This window comes from Ambystoma mexicanum, chromosome 5q, assembly GCF_040938575.1.
Source record: "Ambystoma mexicanum isolate Mex_15411 chromosome 5q, UKY_AmexF1_1, whole genome shotgun sequence".
NCBI classification, from domain to species: Eukaryota; Metazoa; Chordata; class Amphibia; order Caudata; family Ambystomatidae; genus Ambystoma; species Ambystoma mexicanum.
This window is the reverse complement of record NC_090933.1, coordinates 1,055,859,906-1,055,877,831: the sequence shown is the minus strand read 5'-3', so window position 1 is coordinate 1,055,877,831 and position 17,926 is coordinate 1,055,859,906. Positions and strand designations below refer to the sequence as shown.

At 43.4% G+C, this 17,926-nt stretch overlaps 1 protein-coding gene across 4 annotated transcripts in view; it reads right to left on the bottom strand.

Annotated features, from left to right (window-relative positions):
- COL14A1 (collagen type XIV alpha 1 chain) overlaps positions 1 to 17,926 on the bottom strand; it is a 699,289-nt gene that overhangs the window by 383,253 nt on the left and 298,110 nt on the right. For all 4 annotated transcript variants that reach the window (XM_069621559.1, XM_069621558.1, XM_069621560.1 and 1 more), the window contains 2 exons: positions 11,829 to 11,958; positions 2,315 to 2,454 (listed from right to left, as the gene is read on the bottom strand). In XM_069621559.1, coding sequence (XP_069477660.1) covers positions 2,315 to 2,454; positions 11,829 to 11,958 — 270 coding nt within the window. The remainder of the gene's footprint in view (positions 1 to 2,314; positions 2,455 to 11,828; positions 11,959 to 17,926) is intronic.

Below are 17,926 nucleotides of genomic sequence, written 5' to 3'. Positions count from 1 at the left end.
ATTGTTTTGTTTATTATGATTGTTTTGGTTATTAATTCTTGAATATCTGGTTGTTACACATGATGTATGGAACAATTATTAATTTAAACATTGTAAACCTTCTAAATCTACATATAATGCATTATTATGTGTGTAGTACTAACCTGGCTCTGACGAAGGATACAATCCGAAATGCATTAGCCAGATGGGTTTTCTGTTTTGCCTCAATTGAGATAATTAGCTTTTTTGGTGAAGTTTAACCAATTAAGCACAATTTTTTATGAGCTTTATAAACACAGCAATTGAAAAATTAAAAAATATACACATCTGTGAATTACGATTGAAGTTGGATTTTATTAACTGAATAACGATCACAAAAGAAATCGATTAACCCTTAGTGGGAATCAAGGGTGTGCGGCCCACACCAGAGGCACTTTTGCCTCGGTCTCTTTTTCTCCATGTTCATTTTCTGTGCCCAACACGGTGGCACATGATAGTGGGCTGCACCCCATTAATATATTTATTAACAAAATAACATTCCATTGAAAACGAAATACACTATTAAGAAAGTAAGCTGTGCACTCTCGCCCCTCTCTCTTATCACTTCCTGTGATGTCATCAGGGGGTCAAGGGTCGTTTGATGCCACTTCCGCTACCCGTGGCATTTTGGAGATGTATGCAGTATCTGCTGTCTGGAGGAAGCCTTGGACACTTTGCTCAGCGAATCGCCTCCGGGGTATGATGCTATTGCAAGTAGGTTTGATGTTTAAGCTAAATCACTGTCTCTTTCACTCTGTATGTAATTGACTGATTCGCAACAAAGCAATCAAAACAACCACAAATGCATCATGCACCAGGAACAACTGCTGGCTAATTAGCAACCTGAATCGATTGAATATTCCCGGTAGAAGCATCCCAGTATCTAAAGGCCATTTGCAAAGGGTTCTGCCTACTATAATTGCTAACCAAGGCCCAGCAATGCCCATTGTCCCTCTGGAAATGTAACCTGTGGGTCCCATTAGAAATAAGCAAAATCAGGTACGCACTTGACAATAACCTTGTAGCATCATACGTAGTTGTCTTTTTGTTCTAGGTATAAAGAGCCAGGATGGCCCTCTGGCACGCAGGGTAGTATTGCTGTTAATCATTTTAAATGCTGCATGTGTTGTATGCGGACTGTACTGTTGATCATTGGGTCCGAACAGACTCTGAGATTTTGCAATGTGTGGATGGCAGTCAGGGACTGTGGCTGAGGTGCATGCGCGGTGTGTTAGGCTCCTTTATTAAGGAGGCATATTTCATTTCTGCATGTGTCTGGCCAGCTCATTCTTGCAGGCAGAGACGTTGCTGGGGGGGAGAAAGGGGGGTATAGCCCTGGGCTTTTGGTTGTAGCCCCGGATAGAACCTCAGGGACTACAACCAAAAGGCTATAGCTAGCCCCGAATCACGCCAGTCCCGACATTAGCTTAGCCCCTGATCTTTTCCAGACCTAGCAACACCCCTGCTTGCAGGTCCTGCCTGTGTCAGTTTCCCAGCTCCCATAACCAAACAACTCATGCCAATGCTTTCCATGCAAGGAAAGTTCCAGCAGACATAGGCTTTAATGATGTTTGGCATCTACGGATAATTGCTAATTTGTGTTTCGGGTTTTCTTAATCCCTAGCTACACACTTGGGGAAAGGCTGGCAAGGCAATGTACACTTTCATGTTCCTTCGCTTTTCATAAGCGACTCTCTATTTCTCTATGTGAGACGATGTGCGGCCGGCGTGCCTCCGTTGACTATCATTGTGGATCCAGGTGCGTTTTTCTTTTAAGTCGCAGCTGCTATAATTAACAATCACAATACTTTTTTTTTTGCTGGAGTCACTATGCTAGAAACAGGCATAATAATACACATTATGCAGGCACAAAGCACTCAAAAAGAGCGTGATGAGCATTTACCAATGAGTAAACCAGCTTGCATTAGGGCAAATATCAATGATGGGAATAATACGGAAACCAGCGTTTAAGGTATGGTTTATGCGTTGTGCAACTCCAGGCCTCGAGGGGCGGATCCATGTCGGGTTTTCAGGATACCCCTCATTAATTTTAATGAGATAAATTTGCGTACAATGATTCTAAATGTATGCACATTTTTCCTCATGAATATTAATGGGGGATATACAGAAAACCCATCAGGAACCCGGCCCTCGAGGCCTACAGTTGGACAACGCTATGGACTGCATTGCACTACATATGCAACAAAGGAGAAGTCATTTGCCTAAGAAATGCTAAGTTATCGGTTGTGTATGAAACTTTGTGCAATGTATTTGAACATTTTATAGTGCTTTTTACCTCATTTGTTTCTGTGCCGTCAGTCTTCACGTACATAATGCGGTAACCGTTGACATTTTTCGAGGCCGGGTCCCAAGTGGCCACCGCGGTGCTATGCCCAATGTTGGAAAACCTCAAGTTTCTGGGTGGAATTAAAGGTACTGGAAAAGGTACAAAGGAAAAATTCATCAAAATCGCTGTAAAATCATTATCTAATTACAAGAAGGTATTCAGCTATTTGCTGTTTCCACATACAGCAAATATTAGGTGTAATATGCAGGAGGTACATTGCTAGGGCCGGAGTGCAAAAGTAAGTCTTGAAAAGCAAGGTTTTAGCCATTTACACCTGACATTTACACTCCTGCGAGTTTCACAACCTTTTGGGGCACAAACTGGAGCTGATATTTCCATCCTGCATTCGTCCTATGCATTCAAAGGGCACACACTTTTATGCCTGCAAGGGATTTTCAGACAGGTGCAAAAGAAAGGCGTTAACCTGGAATCCGTCTGTTATAACACAAAAAGCATGCAGATTCCTTTGAAAATACCGACTGCAATGCATCTATGGCAGGCGGCATTTGTGCACTGTCTATGAAACAGAGAGAAAAACAAGGCATAAAGGAGTTTTCGCTTGCTTTTACACTTCACTTTTAAACTCCATTTTGTACATGAGGAAAAATGCATGAGAGAGGCCAATAGCACGTAAATGCTAATGTTTCTGGTGCCCTCCATGTAATTTATACTTGTTTAAAACGACTCTGCGCTAGAGATGGTGTTCATTTCAAAGTTTGCCTGACTGACTTTTGAACTTCCATTTCATCTGAATCCTGTAGCGGTCCCATTTACACTGGAGGTAAGCCTTGTGGCACTCTCTCTGCACAGGGCCTTTGTCTGTATGATGTGTGTGTAATGGTTTTGGGGCAATTACTACTGACCATTGGCTAACCTAGCACTCTTATTTCGATTGGATGCTCCGGGAGGCGAAAGCTGGCCCTAGTTTCAAAGGCCCATTTCTAAGGCCCCTGTCAGCTTCCTGTCTGCTTACAGGCCACCAGATGAGACCTCTGCCGCCTCCAAACCCTCCCTGAGTTTGCTACCCCTGGACCATTGGACTACCATGACTCTTGTACCATATTCTACATGGGTTAATTCCCTCCTTCATGAATGCCCTGTACTTCCTTTACTGGTGGGTAAGCTCAGCTCTTCCTGTTATGTACCCATTTGAAGCTGTAGCTGTACTCACCTTTACCAGCTGATGCCCACTTTCAATTTCTTAACTACTGGGCACTTATTTAACTTGTAAGGCAATTTTGGTGTATTTGTATCTGCATTTAACGTTTGCCTTGATTGTAACCTACTAGCCCAGTGACTGTTTCTATACCGCTGTACTTGCTTACTCCTCCCTCTGCCTCCTCTCTTACCACTCATGGCGCTTTCTGTCTCTCCCATCAACTATCCTTCCCTTCTCACTAAGCCTGGAAAGAAGAAGTTTAAAAAGGATATCTTGGCCTCCAACCCTGGTCTCCCTACCACTGATACCTATTCCAGAGCCTCTTCCAAACAGACCCCCCCATGTCATCCTCTTTGTTGTTCCTTCGCCGGATCTATGGACCCCCATATGATCTCTGCGCTTTGTCCTGTCTCCTCCTCTCCCATTAATGGTGGCACTCGTTGGAATATCCTCATGGCTTCATTCGACTCCTCCAGAGTCATCCTTAATGTCTACCTAAATGGCACTATCATAGTCCAAGGTCCTCAGGCCGATCTCCTCCTCTTCGATAGGCGGTTCCCTCGCCTCATCAATTTCGTTTCATCTCCGGTTGTCCCCTCCTCTCATTCCTTGGCTACTGTGCCCACTCCTCCCTCCTCCTTTTTCCTTCTTCAGGCTACCTCCATACCTCTGCAGGGCATACCTCTGATTTGTTCCCCTCCCCGGAGGGTCTTTACGTCTGGCAACCTTCTTCATCTTGCCACTCTCAACTCTCGCTCTGCTGTCAAACACTCCTCTGACATCTGTCTCCTCCTTGAAGAACTTGACCTCAATGTCCTTGGTCTCATGGAGACATGGTTCACGGCCAGCTCTGTCACAAGCTTTGACACTCTCCTCCCTGAGGTCTACAAGATCCTCTCTGCACCCAGAGCCACTCGGCCTGGAGGGGGTGTAGCCCTGATCTTTCCTGAGTAGATCCCTGCCACTATCATTCCCACTCAGATTTATTCCTCTTTCGAATGCCTTGTCTGCAGGCTCTCAATCTCTCCTAGCCACTCTTTTACTATTGCTACTCTCTACCGCCTCCCTGGTCAAATCACCTCTTTTCTCTCCTAGTGGGCTGACCTCTCCTCCTCTTTCCTGGCCTCAACCACTCAACTCCTTCTCCTTGGTGACCTCAATATCCACCTCGATTCTCCCTGTCCCTCATCTCTGCTCTTTCGCGACCTCTGCAATTCCCTCTCTATCCTCCCTTCTGGGCTGACGCACTCAGCAGGTCACACACTTGATGTCTTGATCTCCTCTGGCCTCCCCCTGTCTATCCCTCTGACCACTCCTCTCGCCTGGGGTGATCATCTCTCCTCTCATCTCTCCCCCTCTTCCCCCCAAGCCAAGCCCACCCCCACACTGCCACCTACCTTCTCGGACATCCGACCTATGAAGCGTGTGTCAGTTGAGGCTTTCGCTGCAACCTTCCACCCTACTCCCCCTGCGCCTCTGGCTGACTCACACCCAGACACAACCCTGTCCCTTCTCTACTCCTCTATTTCTGATACTCTTGATGCTCTTGCCCTGTCATGAGGATCCGCTTGAAATCCAAAGCCAAGTGTAATTCCTGGTATGACCTAGCGCGGCTGAGGGGAAATGGAGGACTTCTTGTTCATCCTCTGACAAACTGGCCTGTCGCCTTCTCCAAAGGCAATACCGACTCTCTGTCTGCACCAAGTAGTGTCAAGCCCGTCTCTATTCGGCATCTAACAACTCAGCAGAACTCTTTAAAATCTTCAAGGAACTGGCCAACTCTGCTGCAGTCTCTACCCCTCCTCTTGCCTCCCAGGCTCTGTGGAATGCCCTAGCCTCTCATTTTATCTCAAAAACCCAGGACATCCTGTCCACCCTCACTGCCCCTCCCCCTCCTATTCCCTCTCAGTCTATGCTTGATGACCCCCCTTTAACTACCTCCCCAACCTCCTTCTCTTCTTTTCCTCTCTTCTCCCCTGATGAGATCGCTAGACAAGTACGATCTATGAAAGCCTCGTCAAAACAGGTTCCTCTAAAACCATAACGGACCACATTGACACCCTCGCTCTGGCCCTTGCCGATTTCTGCAACCACTCCTTTGCCTCAGGATCTTTCCCCTCCCCTCTGAAGCACTCCCTTGTGCATCCTCTCCTCAAGAAACCCACAGCTGATCCCTCCTGTTTTGCTACCTATGGCCTTTTTTCCATGACTCCCTTCCTGGGCAAACTCCTGGAAAAGCTGGCCATCTCTCAGCTTAACCTTCATTCCGATTTTGTTGGCTGTCTCCATGACCACCAGTCTGGCTTCAGAGCGGCCAGAAGCACGGAAACTGCTCTCCTGAACATCTGTGAAGATCTGTTCTCCAACCTTGACTCTAACATTCCCTATGTCCTCGTCCTACTCAATCTCTCCTCTGCCTTCGACACAGTCAACTACTCCAACCTGCTCAACTGTCTCCGTGATAACCTGGGTATCACTGATCAGGCTCTGGCCTGGCTGACCTCTTTCCTCTCTGATCAACCCTCCCAGGTCCAACTAGGGTCCTTCCTATCATCTGTCTTCCTCTCTACCTGTGGCGTTCCCCAGGGGTCTAACCTCTCGCCCTGGGTTTTCAACTAATACCTGGCAACCCTCACCCACTGCATTGCCATTTTCTGCTCCAATGTCAATGCTACGCTGATGACACTCAACTCATTTTCAGGCTGCCCTCGGCCACCTCCTCTTCTTCTCTGATCTCTGAGTGTCTAACTGCCATTCAAGTTTGGTGTGCCTCAAATTACCTCTGTCTGAATGCCAGCAAGGCAGAGATCCTCCTCATCGGCACACCTCCACCATCCTTTCCCCTCACTCACTGGCCGGCCTCTCTTGGCCCTCCTCCTACCCCCACCTGCGAGGCTAAGACCCTTGGGGTCATTTTTGACTCGACACTTTCCTTCTCCTCCTACATCTCTGAGGTCACTAAAAAGTCAAACTTCCTACTGCACCTCCTCAGAGGTACTCTGCCTTTCCTCTCTTTCCCCCAGAAGCTCATGGTATCCCAAGCTCTGGTTTTCTCTAGCTTGGACTATTATAACAGCCTCTTCCTATATCTACCTGCCACTACTCTCCGCTCTCTGCAACTAATCCAGAACAGGACTGGAAGACTTGTCCTTGGCCTCAAGCCCTGGGATCGTATCTCTCCAGCTCTGAAATCTCTCCTTTGGCTCCCAGTGGATTGTCCACAATGCTTTCTGGGGCCTGGGTACAAAATACCTTCAGCTATCCCTCTGTAAATACCTCCCCTCTGGAGCTCTTCGTTCCTCTACCTCTTCAAAGAAACAAGCAGGGGGTAGATCTCTGTCTTCGGCTGGGGCCTCCCTCTGGAATAGCCTCCCTGCCACTCTAAAACATGAGGAGAACCATCTCCGGTTCCGGAAGCACCTCAAGACCTTCCTCTTTGCTTCTGCCTTTGCTCCCCCTCTCCCCTGCTGATCTGCTCTCTCTTGGCACTGTGCACCTGGCCACCCTCTGTCCCCTGGGCCCAGGTACCTGCTCACCCTGCCACTCTCCTGCACTGCCACCTGGCCGCTCCTTGAAATGGGGACTGTATCTGTACCCATACAGTCCCCCACCGTCCCCCCGTTTTCTTCCTTTTTTGCACTTATTTAGACTTACCCAGTCTGCTGCCGTAAACACTGCACTTGTCACTTGCTGGCTGCACTACCACTGCTTATTGCCTCTATTATCGATTTATATGTATTTATTATTATTTATCTGTTCTCCTCTGCTCCGCACTCTCCTCTCTCCCCCTTCCATGCACTTTCTCCCCTTTCCCTTTTTCCATGCACTTACACGTTCTCAATGTCACTGGGCCTAGTAAGATCGTTGATGTGTTCGCCCCTGTTCCCCTCCCTTGCCTTGTCACGTTCTGAAACACTTATGTATGAGCGCGATACAAATAAAATATCATATCATATCATATCTGACAGATTATTAACAAGGCACAAAAGATAAAGTTTGTGATGTCGAAAATCATTTCCCTTAGTTATGTAAACTGACAAAACAACCTGAACGATTTCTACTTGACAAACATTTGTTGATGAATTACAATCCGGAGTTAATTTGACAAAAGTGATGTCACTGTACATTTTAACTTAACTTGACAAATTTTAGGAGCACCATGGAAAGTATTTAAAATAAGAGTGAGGAAAAGTATTTGAAGATTTACATTCATGCTAGTTATGTGATAGCCTAAACTAGTTTACTGAGAAATTTTAAATTAAGTAAGTATACATTTCTTTACGTCATTTTAATGTAAATCAATCACAAGTACAACTTTTTAAAACTTCTTAAACTAGTCTACCAATTCTCTAAAAAGTGCAACAAAAGGCAAGTAATTGATTGCCTAAAAAAAATAAAATTTAACTTCCAGGTAATTCTAAATGAGGGTGTTCTTGAGGGAGTGGCCAACCTTATGGACACAACTGAAGTAGCGAGCAGGCCCTTGTCAGCAGTACCGAGAGCAGAGGGACGGAAACAGTTTATTTGAAAAAAGGGTAAGCAAGCATAAAGAGGGTGGGGTGGGTTAGATTTATGTAGGTGAAGGAGAAGATGGCTGAATAGTCCTTCAAAACGGGAGGTATGGGAATTCTTCTACCAACGCCAGAATGCAGCTAGCCAAATCAACCCGGCCTTGCTGCACACATTCTACTGACCTCACACAACCAATGCACCAGGCCTAGCATTTGTACACCACGTAAACCGTCCTAGCTGCACACATACTGAGTGCACCCAAGCACTATTTACTACCCTACTCTCTCCACTGACATGGACTAAGGTCCCTGAGGGCATTCATCCTAAATCGCTTTGAGATCATACCATTGGTAAAAAAGGCACTATACAAATGCGCAATAACATAACATTGCATTAAAGCAAAACAAGGTGAGCTTAAAAATTAAGCCATAGAGGATGGGATAGGGGGTAGGATGAGGTTCGAGGGAAAGATGGCATTGACAAGACAAATGCAAAAATAGGTGAAGTTGGGGAAGTATGGGTTGGAAAAAAGAATGGTGCGAGGGAGGATCAATCTTTTTAAATTGGATTATAACTACTTCCAGAGCAATTTTATGGAGTATTTTTAATGAAGATGACATTGTTAATGTACATGCATCGTGGGTGTTTTTGTTTTGTTGAGCGGGGTGGTTTAAATTAAAAAATACAAAAAGACTTGGGGCCAAATACATTTTCTTACTTCCAGCTGGCCGACGTCTGGATAATGCTGGCGGGGACACAGTGCACCAGTCCATAGTCCAGCTTAGGTGCTATGAAACTACTATGGTGATGATTTGGCCCACTATAATAGCAGATTAACATAACGTAACATCGAATAACATACGAGCAGTGGGCAGTTTTTACATGTCACAATCTATGCCAGAAATAACACCTTGATTCACAAAAAAGGAGAACCTTCCCATGGGCAAATTGTTGTTGGGGAACTTGTAGGTGTGAAAATCAAAAAAAGAAGTCAAAGTTAAATTATACAAATTCTGTGGATAGAGCCGTCAAATAGCTAAAGCAGGTCAAACCCTTTCAGGGTGAAATTCAGCTACAGATTATTTTGAAGCTCAATTTTGTGTTTCACGCCAGGTCAGAAAACATGCAAAGTCTGACCTGGAATACATGGAACACATGAAACACATGGTTTATGCATCTTTGGGAATCACCAGGTTCTCTCTGGGATTCTAGACGGGTCTCTCATTTACATTGCATATTCATGGCATTTATCTAGCCACTCCCATTATCCATAAGCAACTTCGTGGTAAGTGAATCATAGTAAAAATAATGGACTACAAAAATATTCAAATAGAAAAATTAAAAAAAAACAAATCAGAAAAATTCAATGCAGTTTCCAATCCCTCAAATCATTAGAATGAAACCCAGGATTCTTATGCATTAATTTGAACAAACAATTGTAATCACAAAACTTCAATATAGTATGTTGCAAAAATCAAGCAATGTCATTTCTATATTATATTTTCCATTCAGTGTATAACAAAACAAATAAACTAATACCCATTGTCTTAAACTGATGATGAGGGGCTAAGCGTGCGTGATAGTTAGGGTTTGGTGAAAATCCTTCTGGTGAAATGGAATTGGTGAAATTCAGCAACAATTCTGTTCCGCTGGCTGGGTGATCTTCAACCTTTTCTTCTGCAGTTTCAGCATTTTATGTTTTGTTTTTTGCTGAAATGTCGTTTTTTGTCTTGTCCAAAACACACACAAAAACATAATTCCTGGAAAAACTAAATACTAAGGGGCAAAACACTCCATTCCCATGAAAAACCTCACATTCTCTAATGACATTTTGAAAAACAATTAAATTCCTAGCAAGAAAAGCCCCCAAACTGCCAATTCCGCTCTCCTGCCGAAATTGGCAGATCGAGTGAAATTTGCCTGGAATCTGCTCATTTTCCCACGGCATGGAATTAGCCATTTCTCCCCACTACTAGTGATTGTGACATATACTAGGGTTTATTTTCAGTTTAAGGCACTTCCTGACATCTTTGAGTGATATGCTTTCCCATAAAGATCTGAGGTTTTAGATAGCAGAGTAAATCAAATCCCAATATCAAATCAAATTAAAATAATCATAAAGCTTATGTTTGCAATAAGTGTCAAGTTTTAACTGGATAGCTTTTTGTACAGGAAGACATATAGTAGGGTGCATTAAATCATATCCGAGCACTGTACATTTGCTTTTGAAATGCTGGCTGTCTGTCATGCTCTCAACAAATAAATCTCTGTAACACCTATCAGGAGCTGAGATTAACCAATTTAGGTAACAATTTAGGTAGCAAAGTTTTCCGTAAAGGAATCTACATTCAAACATGACTTAAATATATTTATTATTTGTACTTATTTTATATCCAGAGTAAATATATGATGAGTACATATCAGCGTTCTTGTCTGTTGTACTTAAATATACTTGTTATTAGTTCATAATTTAAACTATAAAAATGCTTTACAAACATAACGAATCCCTATTTTCCCCAATCCATCATGCAATCTACATAGGTTCCCACACCAAATATAGCCACTATAATTAACAATAGTTGTTTTATCGCATCTAGAAGCCGGTCAAGTGGCACAGCGAGTAGAGCGTTCGCTTTGACATCCCTGCAGAGCTTGCTAACGCAGGTTTGAATCCCAGCGCCGCCAAACTCAGCCTTTCATCCTTCAGAGGTCGATAAATAAGCACCACACACCGTGGGTAATAATAAGCAGCGCTCAGATACCCCTGGGTTCGTAGAGTTAATCTCATTTAATCATGTCCCCAAGTGAGGTTATTTCATCCTTGATATTGGATCTCACAGCAAAATTGATAATGTGATGTCCGCACACTTCCTAGGGTCCTTATCAACTGCTCTCAATTTTAAATCCTTCCTTACAAGTCCATTTCTTTTGCATACTCGGCACTGTGGGTCCTACCTTCATCAGGAATCCTAGACGTATGTCTACCCCTAAAATCGCCATATTTTCAAAAATGGCTTCTTGAGTTCCTGTTCTTATCTTTATCCTTGATAACCTAATCTACCACTCCTCCTGGAGGACCGTGGCAAAGTCTGCTCTTAAATCGGACCCTAACATGATGAGGCGCTTCTTGAAGGAATGACTTAAGGTCTGTGGTACATCATGACCTCCAAATGCAGTGATGAGGCAGAACAATATAGTAATTTGCCTTTTTCTTAATATGAGTTCCATGGAAAAATATGGAACCACCTTCATTCTTATGTGTATTTTGTCTGTTAAATGTAATGTGCTATTTTGATTAGATATACAACATACATCATTAAGTTTTATTTGAAACTACGTTCTGTATTTTTACTTTATTTTTATGCATGTATTGCAGTTTCCAGAAGTTTGGTCTTTCGGTTAGACTGTACAATAAATAATGTGTACTCTCACCAATAAAAGAGTAAATTAAAAGTATATAATTCTTAAAGCATATAATTCTTAAAACTTAAAAACATTAAAACAAATATAAAATGTTACTTGTCTACGATTTGTAGATAGTTGATCATTGACACTACCACTTGAGTTCTCATTTCGTTATAGCCCCAACAGCATTGCACAAGTACTTAGACATGCTGGCCCTAACCAGCTGTATCTCTACAGAACTTACAGACTACATCCTACATACAATGACATAACACAAAATGTTACATACTTGCTATATCAACATTGTGTCTCCTCACACAATTCTGCTAACATTGATGTAAGTGATATATATTAGCTCTGACTTTAATACAACTTTTTACCACTCACATGTTGTTTCTTGACCTGTGAGCGGATCACTTGCTTCTTCTCCGAACATAGAATAAACAGTCACGGTGTACTCCGTGATTGGTGATAGTCCAGGTAGTTCAACATCAGTGACAAGTTCTCCAACCTTCATCTGCAATGAAACAGAGGAGAGAACTGTCAGACATACTCTAGAAGCCTCACGAGTATAAAAGGGGCCCAGCCATGCGCTTAGCTGTGGCCTATTTAAATCTGTGACCAGCATTGTTGGCATATTCATTTCTGCAGTTTAAGCAGGAAGGCTAGGCATATTTTCAATTCTGAAAGGGACCATTTTCATTTCTTTCTCCTTCCATTATGTTTTTAAGAACTCTTTAATTTACTTTATTTTCTTAAATGGCTAACCTTGGATTTCAGTATTAAAATATTCTCAGTTCCATTTACCGGACTATGGTGAACCAATCCTAGGATATTGGAATTTCATTTTTGGTAGAACTAAGACTTATCGCCATGCACATGCAAGATTCAAGAGAATGTTGCATATTAGGATTTAAATTTAAGTAAAACACAATTAAAAAGGCAGTCAAAAATCCTAGGGGAAATATAGAAAGTTATAGAGGACATTCAGCCCTTTTCAGACTGCAAATATTTGAATCAATTTGAAAATAAATTTCTCACCATGTTCTATACATGAACCTTTAGAAGGATACATTTGCAAGCATACTCTAAGGGGGTCATTTTGAAATGAACGGAGTGAACAGTGAAAGTGAAAAAACAAGGCCTAATGACTTTAGGCTTCCAAGGCATAGGACCGGTACGAAGCCGAGCCTTGGAAGAGCATAATATTTTCGCCTGCACGAAATTGTCATGCAATATAAATCAATGGATTTGCTACTGCTAATGTGCAGGCGGATTCCAGAAGAATCCATTCGTGAATTCCTCCTGAGGGTTTGCAGGCAGTTTTTACTATTCTGCAAGACTGACAATGTTGCCTTGTTTTACTCTTGACTATTGCACTCCACCTTGCAGATGGTTAACATTGCATGATGGGGACCCAGCAGCATGCAATTACCCTTTTTCTAAATTGACCCCCTAAGAGTCTTATTCTGAGTAAACCTGTGCATTTAATTTCCATCCCTGGAAGCACAAATAGGTAACTCTCTATTGTGATGTTCCAGCATGGAGTACCCACAGCCCTGGGGATACTCTTCATGCCACCGGGATAGGTATTCTGATTGATTGCCCCGGAATCAGGTGATCTCCTCAGATTTTACCTGGTTTCATTTCAGGTAAAATAACAAGCATTGGCAATGCCAACAGTTTGGGCTTTTGTGCAGGCATGGGAAAGGCACTTTGCATGCACGCTCGTAGGGGTTGTGGGATGTTTTAACACCACTAGTCCAAGCACTGCAACATTACTGTGCATTACTTGCAGCAGAAACATCAAAAATGGCCGCCAGAGAGCATTTTGCTTGCTAAAAATCACCCAGAAGTGCGCAGGAAATATCTGAAAAATAGACCGCCATCCACTTTTGCCTATGTCAGTGGTAACACAGGAGACCACTGCCAAAACCCATCATTTGGCTGCCCACATAGCAAAATGACTGCAGAAGAAACACAGAACTTGTGAAAATGAGTTTTTCTTGGTTGTCAAATTTGCAAAAATCATGGCTCACAAACCACCCAAAAGATCCAACCTCCTTGTTGGGTGTTGAACGTCATTCTACTTCAAGAATCCACATAAATATAATGTCAGCAGAAGTATATTTTAACAGAACAAAATACACTTTTGAAGATGGTTGCTGGAAAAAAATATGTCAAAAATGGGTGCAATACTGTTACTCACCTCAGTCAGATGCTGGCGATCTCTAAATCTGACAGTTGAAACTTGTGTCTCAAAAGCTAAATATGCCAAAGAAGGGACCTCCATTAAATGCAATATAGGGTGCCACACATTGATTTTCATGTTGAAAAAGACTGGAATTGAAGATATGTTTGCTTATTTTAAATGTGTAACTGTAATTTTTCACAAGGAACAATGTCACAATTGACCATAAGGTAACCTGATTCAGCTAAACTCCAAGAGGTTTCCCACACTGAGCTTCAAACACATTCCACACCTTCTCCCTAAACAAAGGAATCTTTTCCCCTGTGCTCTGCTGAGTATCTGACAGGCAAGTCTGAAAGGAAATGGGAGGAGCACTCTGGCATGTTGCTCTGAGTGAAGACAACGGACTCCCTTGAGCTGAATCAAAATGCTAATTCGGGTGTGACTAACACCAACTGCCCAGGAAGACAAGCCCATGTGACTCTCTGGCTCAGCCAAGCCTTGGAGGCGGGCCAGACTGAAAATGTGGATTTGAAATTGAAGAAACTGTATATTTAAGAAAAAGACTTATAGACATTTTTACTGAACTGGTAAAAATATGGACTTTATAGGTTATTAAAATGAAAAGTTCGCTCACAGTTTAAAACTAATCTGGAATCTGTGCGACATTCAGAGACTGAACAACGAAAAAGTTAATATTCTAGCTATTGTGATTATGTTAGGAACATGAACATTTCCAGGAATATGCCCAGATGGTATCTGTATGCATGTGTAAAAAGTGGTACAGAACTGACACTGAGTAACCGCCCAAAAGCGCGAAAAAGTGTCATTTGGGAACCAAAACTCGTAGGAAGATAAGATTTGGACAGAAGCATACCTTAGTCAATCTGTCATGTAATTATGTATTATTAACAAGTTGTGCATCTTGGAAATATGTTTTTGGGGAAAAATAGATTTTCTGGGTAAAAGCAAAGGGGAGGGATTTTTTCTGGACCCTAAACACCATGTCACTCTGACACATGATGACACATCATGACACACTGTTCCCTTCTCAAATCAGGAGAGGGGGAATTCTTTGACCTATCAGATCCTTAGAGGGTTGGGCATAGTAGAATCAGCCTCCCCACCCCTTTGGAAGATGGATAAATAGTGACTGTTGAGGACCCAGAAAGACACAGACATTCACTCATCAACTGATCCACTGGCGAAGCACCCTGCAGGAGGATCCAGACTCCAGAACCTAGATCCAGACTCCAGAACCTAGATCCAGACTCCAGAACTCTGAAGCAGAAAGGCCCAATCCAAAAAGCTGAACCCTTCTCAGCTGGCCTTTAGAATCTTTTTGCAACCTGATTCTAACCCCAAACTTTCAAGGGGCACCACAAAATCCAACAGCCTGGCTGAGCTGGTTTGCTGCTTCTGGCCAAGAACCCGTGCTAGAACCAGAGATCCAAACCGGTAGAGCAGTGCTGTAACCCAGAACCCGCCAGTTCCAGTCCAAGAGGCCGTGTAGACCAGAGTGCCTTGCTGAGAGCAGAACCAAGTGCCTGAGACCTGTCTGGTGGCGAGCGAATCCCAGCCAAACCCCGGACCAGATCTTTGACGGGTCCATTCCATTCCAAAGCCATAGTAGTGAGTATTTAGTATAGAACTGTCCATAGTCATCTCTTAGATTAAAGTAATCCTATTCAATCCATTTCAACCTATCCAGAACTGCATTATAGAATCTTGTGTCCATCCTGAATCCTTCTCATTATATAGTCTGGTGATAACTGTAGCGATAATTCATCCTTGCGCTAAATATATTTTCTGAAGAAAGTCAAGTGTCCTGGCGGACAAAAGCCGGAGCGGAGGCGCCGCTGCTCTGGTGGCTGGCTGTTGAGAATCTTGCATCTGCATAGCCCCTCAGTATAAGCCTATTCTTGTTGGTAAATCTTCAAAAGTGCAATCCCATTTGTAAAATCTTGACCCTTTTTGAGAAAAATCGACCTTCACTAAATCCTCTGTAGCATCTTTAAATGCCCAAAAAGTGCTGCTCAGTGGGCATTTACAGATGTCAGGTGGGCCTTGCCCGCTTCGGCCCTACCCTATCTACGCCTCTCGAAAGTGCCGAACCACGTGGATGCCCAATAGGTTGGGATATTTCCCGCGACATAGCTGCCAATACCAAATGAAGAAAGTGGAAACATATTGTGGTATCCTGCCTTTGTGAACATTGACTCCCACTCCATCAAAATCGGGGCCTGAATATTTCAGCCAATTATTCTGGACAAACTGCAGAGCTTGTATGCAATATGTAAAGAAACCAGGACAGTTTTAGAAAATAAGAAGCAGCTGCCGTTTAATTTGACCTCAGATACTCTTCAAAACAACACACTTGACAGATGGTGATGACAACTTTTAACGCCCAGTGAACTGTCAGCTCTCGTGTTTGCAAGCAGTTAGAACTGACACACTGTAAGACATTTGTGCATTTTTCTGAGTTACGAATTGCATCCCAAATCCTATGACACGTTGCAGAATTGTTTTCAAGACACCCATTCTCGAACAGTTCACAGGACCACGGTGTGATGTGCAAAGTCATTATAACATGCATTGCATGAGAGCCCCTTGATGCGCAATGGAGGACTGCATGCACAGGCATTGCTGGCAGCAACCTTAAAGGGAATGCAGGCATCACCTCCATGCATATGTAAGGATCGACTGCATGCACACCACACAGCTTAGGTGGTAAGCCCTGTTCACATTATTGATCAGTGCACATTTTCAATGGAGGACATTAAATGACCTTTCACGGACATTGCTATTTTTATTACCTCAATGTTTATACTTGGTCTCCCTCCTTCGGGCTCGGTCCATGGATCGCTCTTGTTCAGGCTCAGATCATGGATCTCCCTCGTTCGTGCTCAGAAAATGGATCTCCCTTGCTCGGGATCAGATCATGGCCACCTGGATAACAGATCCCCGGGGCTAGCGGGTGAGACAACTTTTGTTTTCTCACACTGCCCATTACATAACACCTGCAGGGCAGAGTCATGGCCCCTGCAGGTGGGGAAACGCCTCACCCAAACCACTTTTGAATAGAAAGCCAGGGCCACAATAACTGATCCCCCCGCCGCTATCTACAATTGCATATTAGGTTTTAGGGAACCAGCCATGCAGGGTGGAAATCTACTGAAATTTAGAGGAGTTATGAGCTGAGCATAAACTAGGCTGAGATCCTATGCTTGCGCTGTGGACTCCCAAAGACCCATTCCACTCCCAGAAAGAAGAGCCACAAAGTGCTACATCCCTGGTGGATGGCACCAATTGGCATTGTTCTACCAGGAAGCTGGATCTCAGGCTGTCATTCCTATGGACCCCAGGTAGAAATGGTGGAACAAGTTGGAAAACAGATCACAGAGCCCTTTTTTGCACCTGCAGGTGGCGTGTGAGTGCCTTTTGTTCCCCCATTTCTCTCTGGCTTTTACATTCTGTGTGAAAAATTACATCTAAGGCAGAGGTGCACAAATGATTTCTCTGGAGGGCCAAAGGCAGCACACAAGTCTACAAGTCTCACAAATGGGACCAGACTTTCGATGAGGTATGTAGGTGGTAAGGGAGTCTGTGAGCGAATTTGAGTTAAAAGAAACCATGGGTTTTGTGGTGTCAGTTTTATTTATTGTGCCATTTCCTAACTGTAAAATGCGTGATACACCGTCTTGTGTTGTCCGTACCTCTTTGATTCATGTGTAATGTGGGATTTAAATCATGTTTAAAAAAGAAGTACAACTGAAAGTATCAGGGTGCAGATACAGAGAATCGACAGTAGACCAGGCAACACTTCCTCATTAAACTCAGGTGACTTGGATGGCCATAAATAATGGCCTGAAGGGCCCCATCTGGCCCACAGGATCTTTGTTGTGGACCACTGATCTAAGGCATACAGAACATCTTTAGAAGAAGCAAGACGAGACTATGTGATTTTTATCACCCCGACCTACAGAGCCTTGCCTCCACACCCAGGGAGTATCCATGACCCCCAGCAGGGGCTGTGATAGGAGTAGGGGTAGGGAAAAGCATGTACCTGTCACTGTGCAACAGTAAAGAGAGCAGGCAACAACCCCTGCAGTAGTCGGCTGCTCTCAATTGCCAACACAGGTGAGGTTTGCGAGAGTCACATATATATTATTGTTAGTCCATTGCTCACACCATTCATTAACCTTGGTGTGTATTAAAACACATATACCTTGTATAACACATACATATACAGTAATTCAAATATATGCCACACAGGTACTATTCATGTTCACAT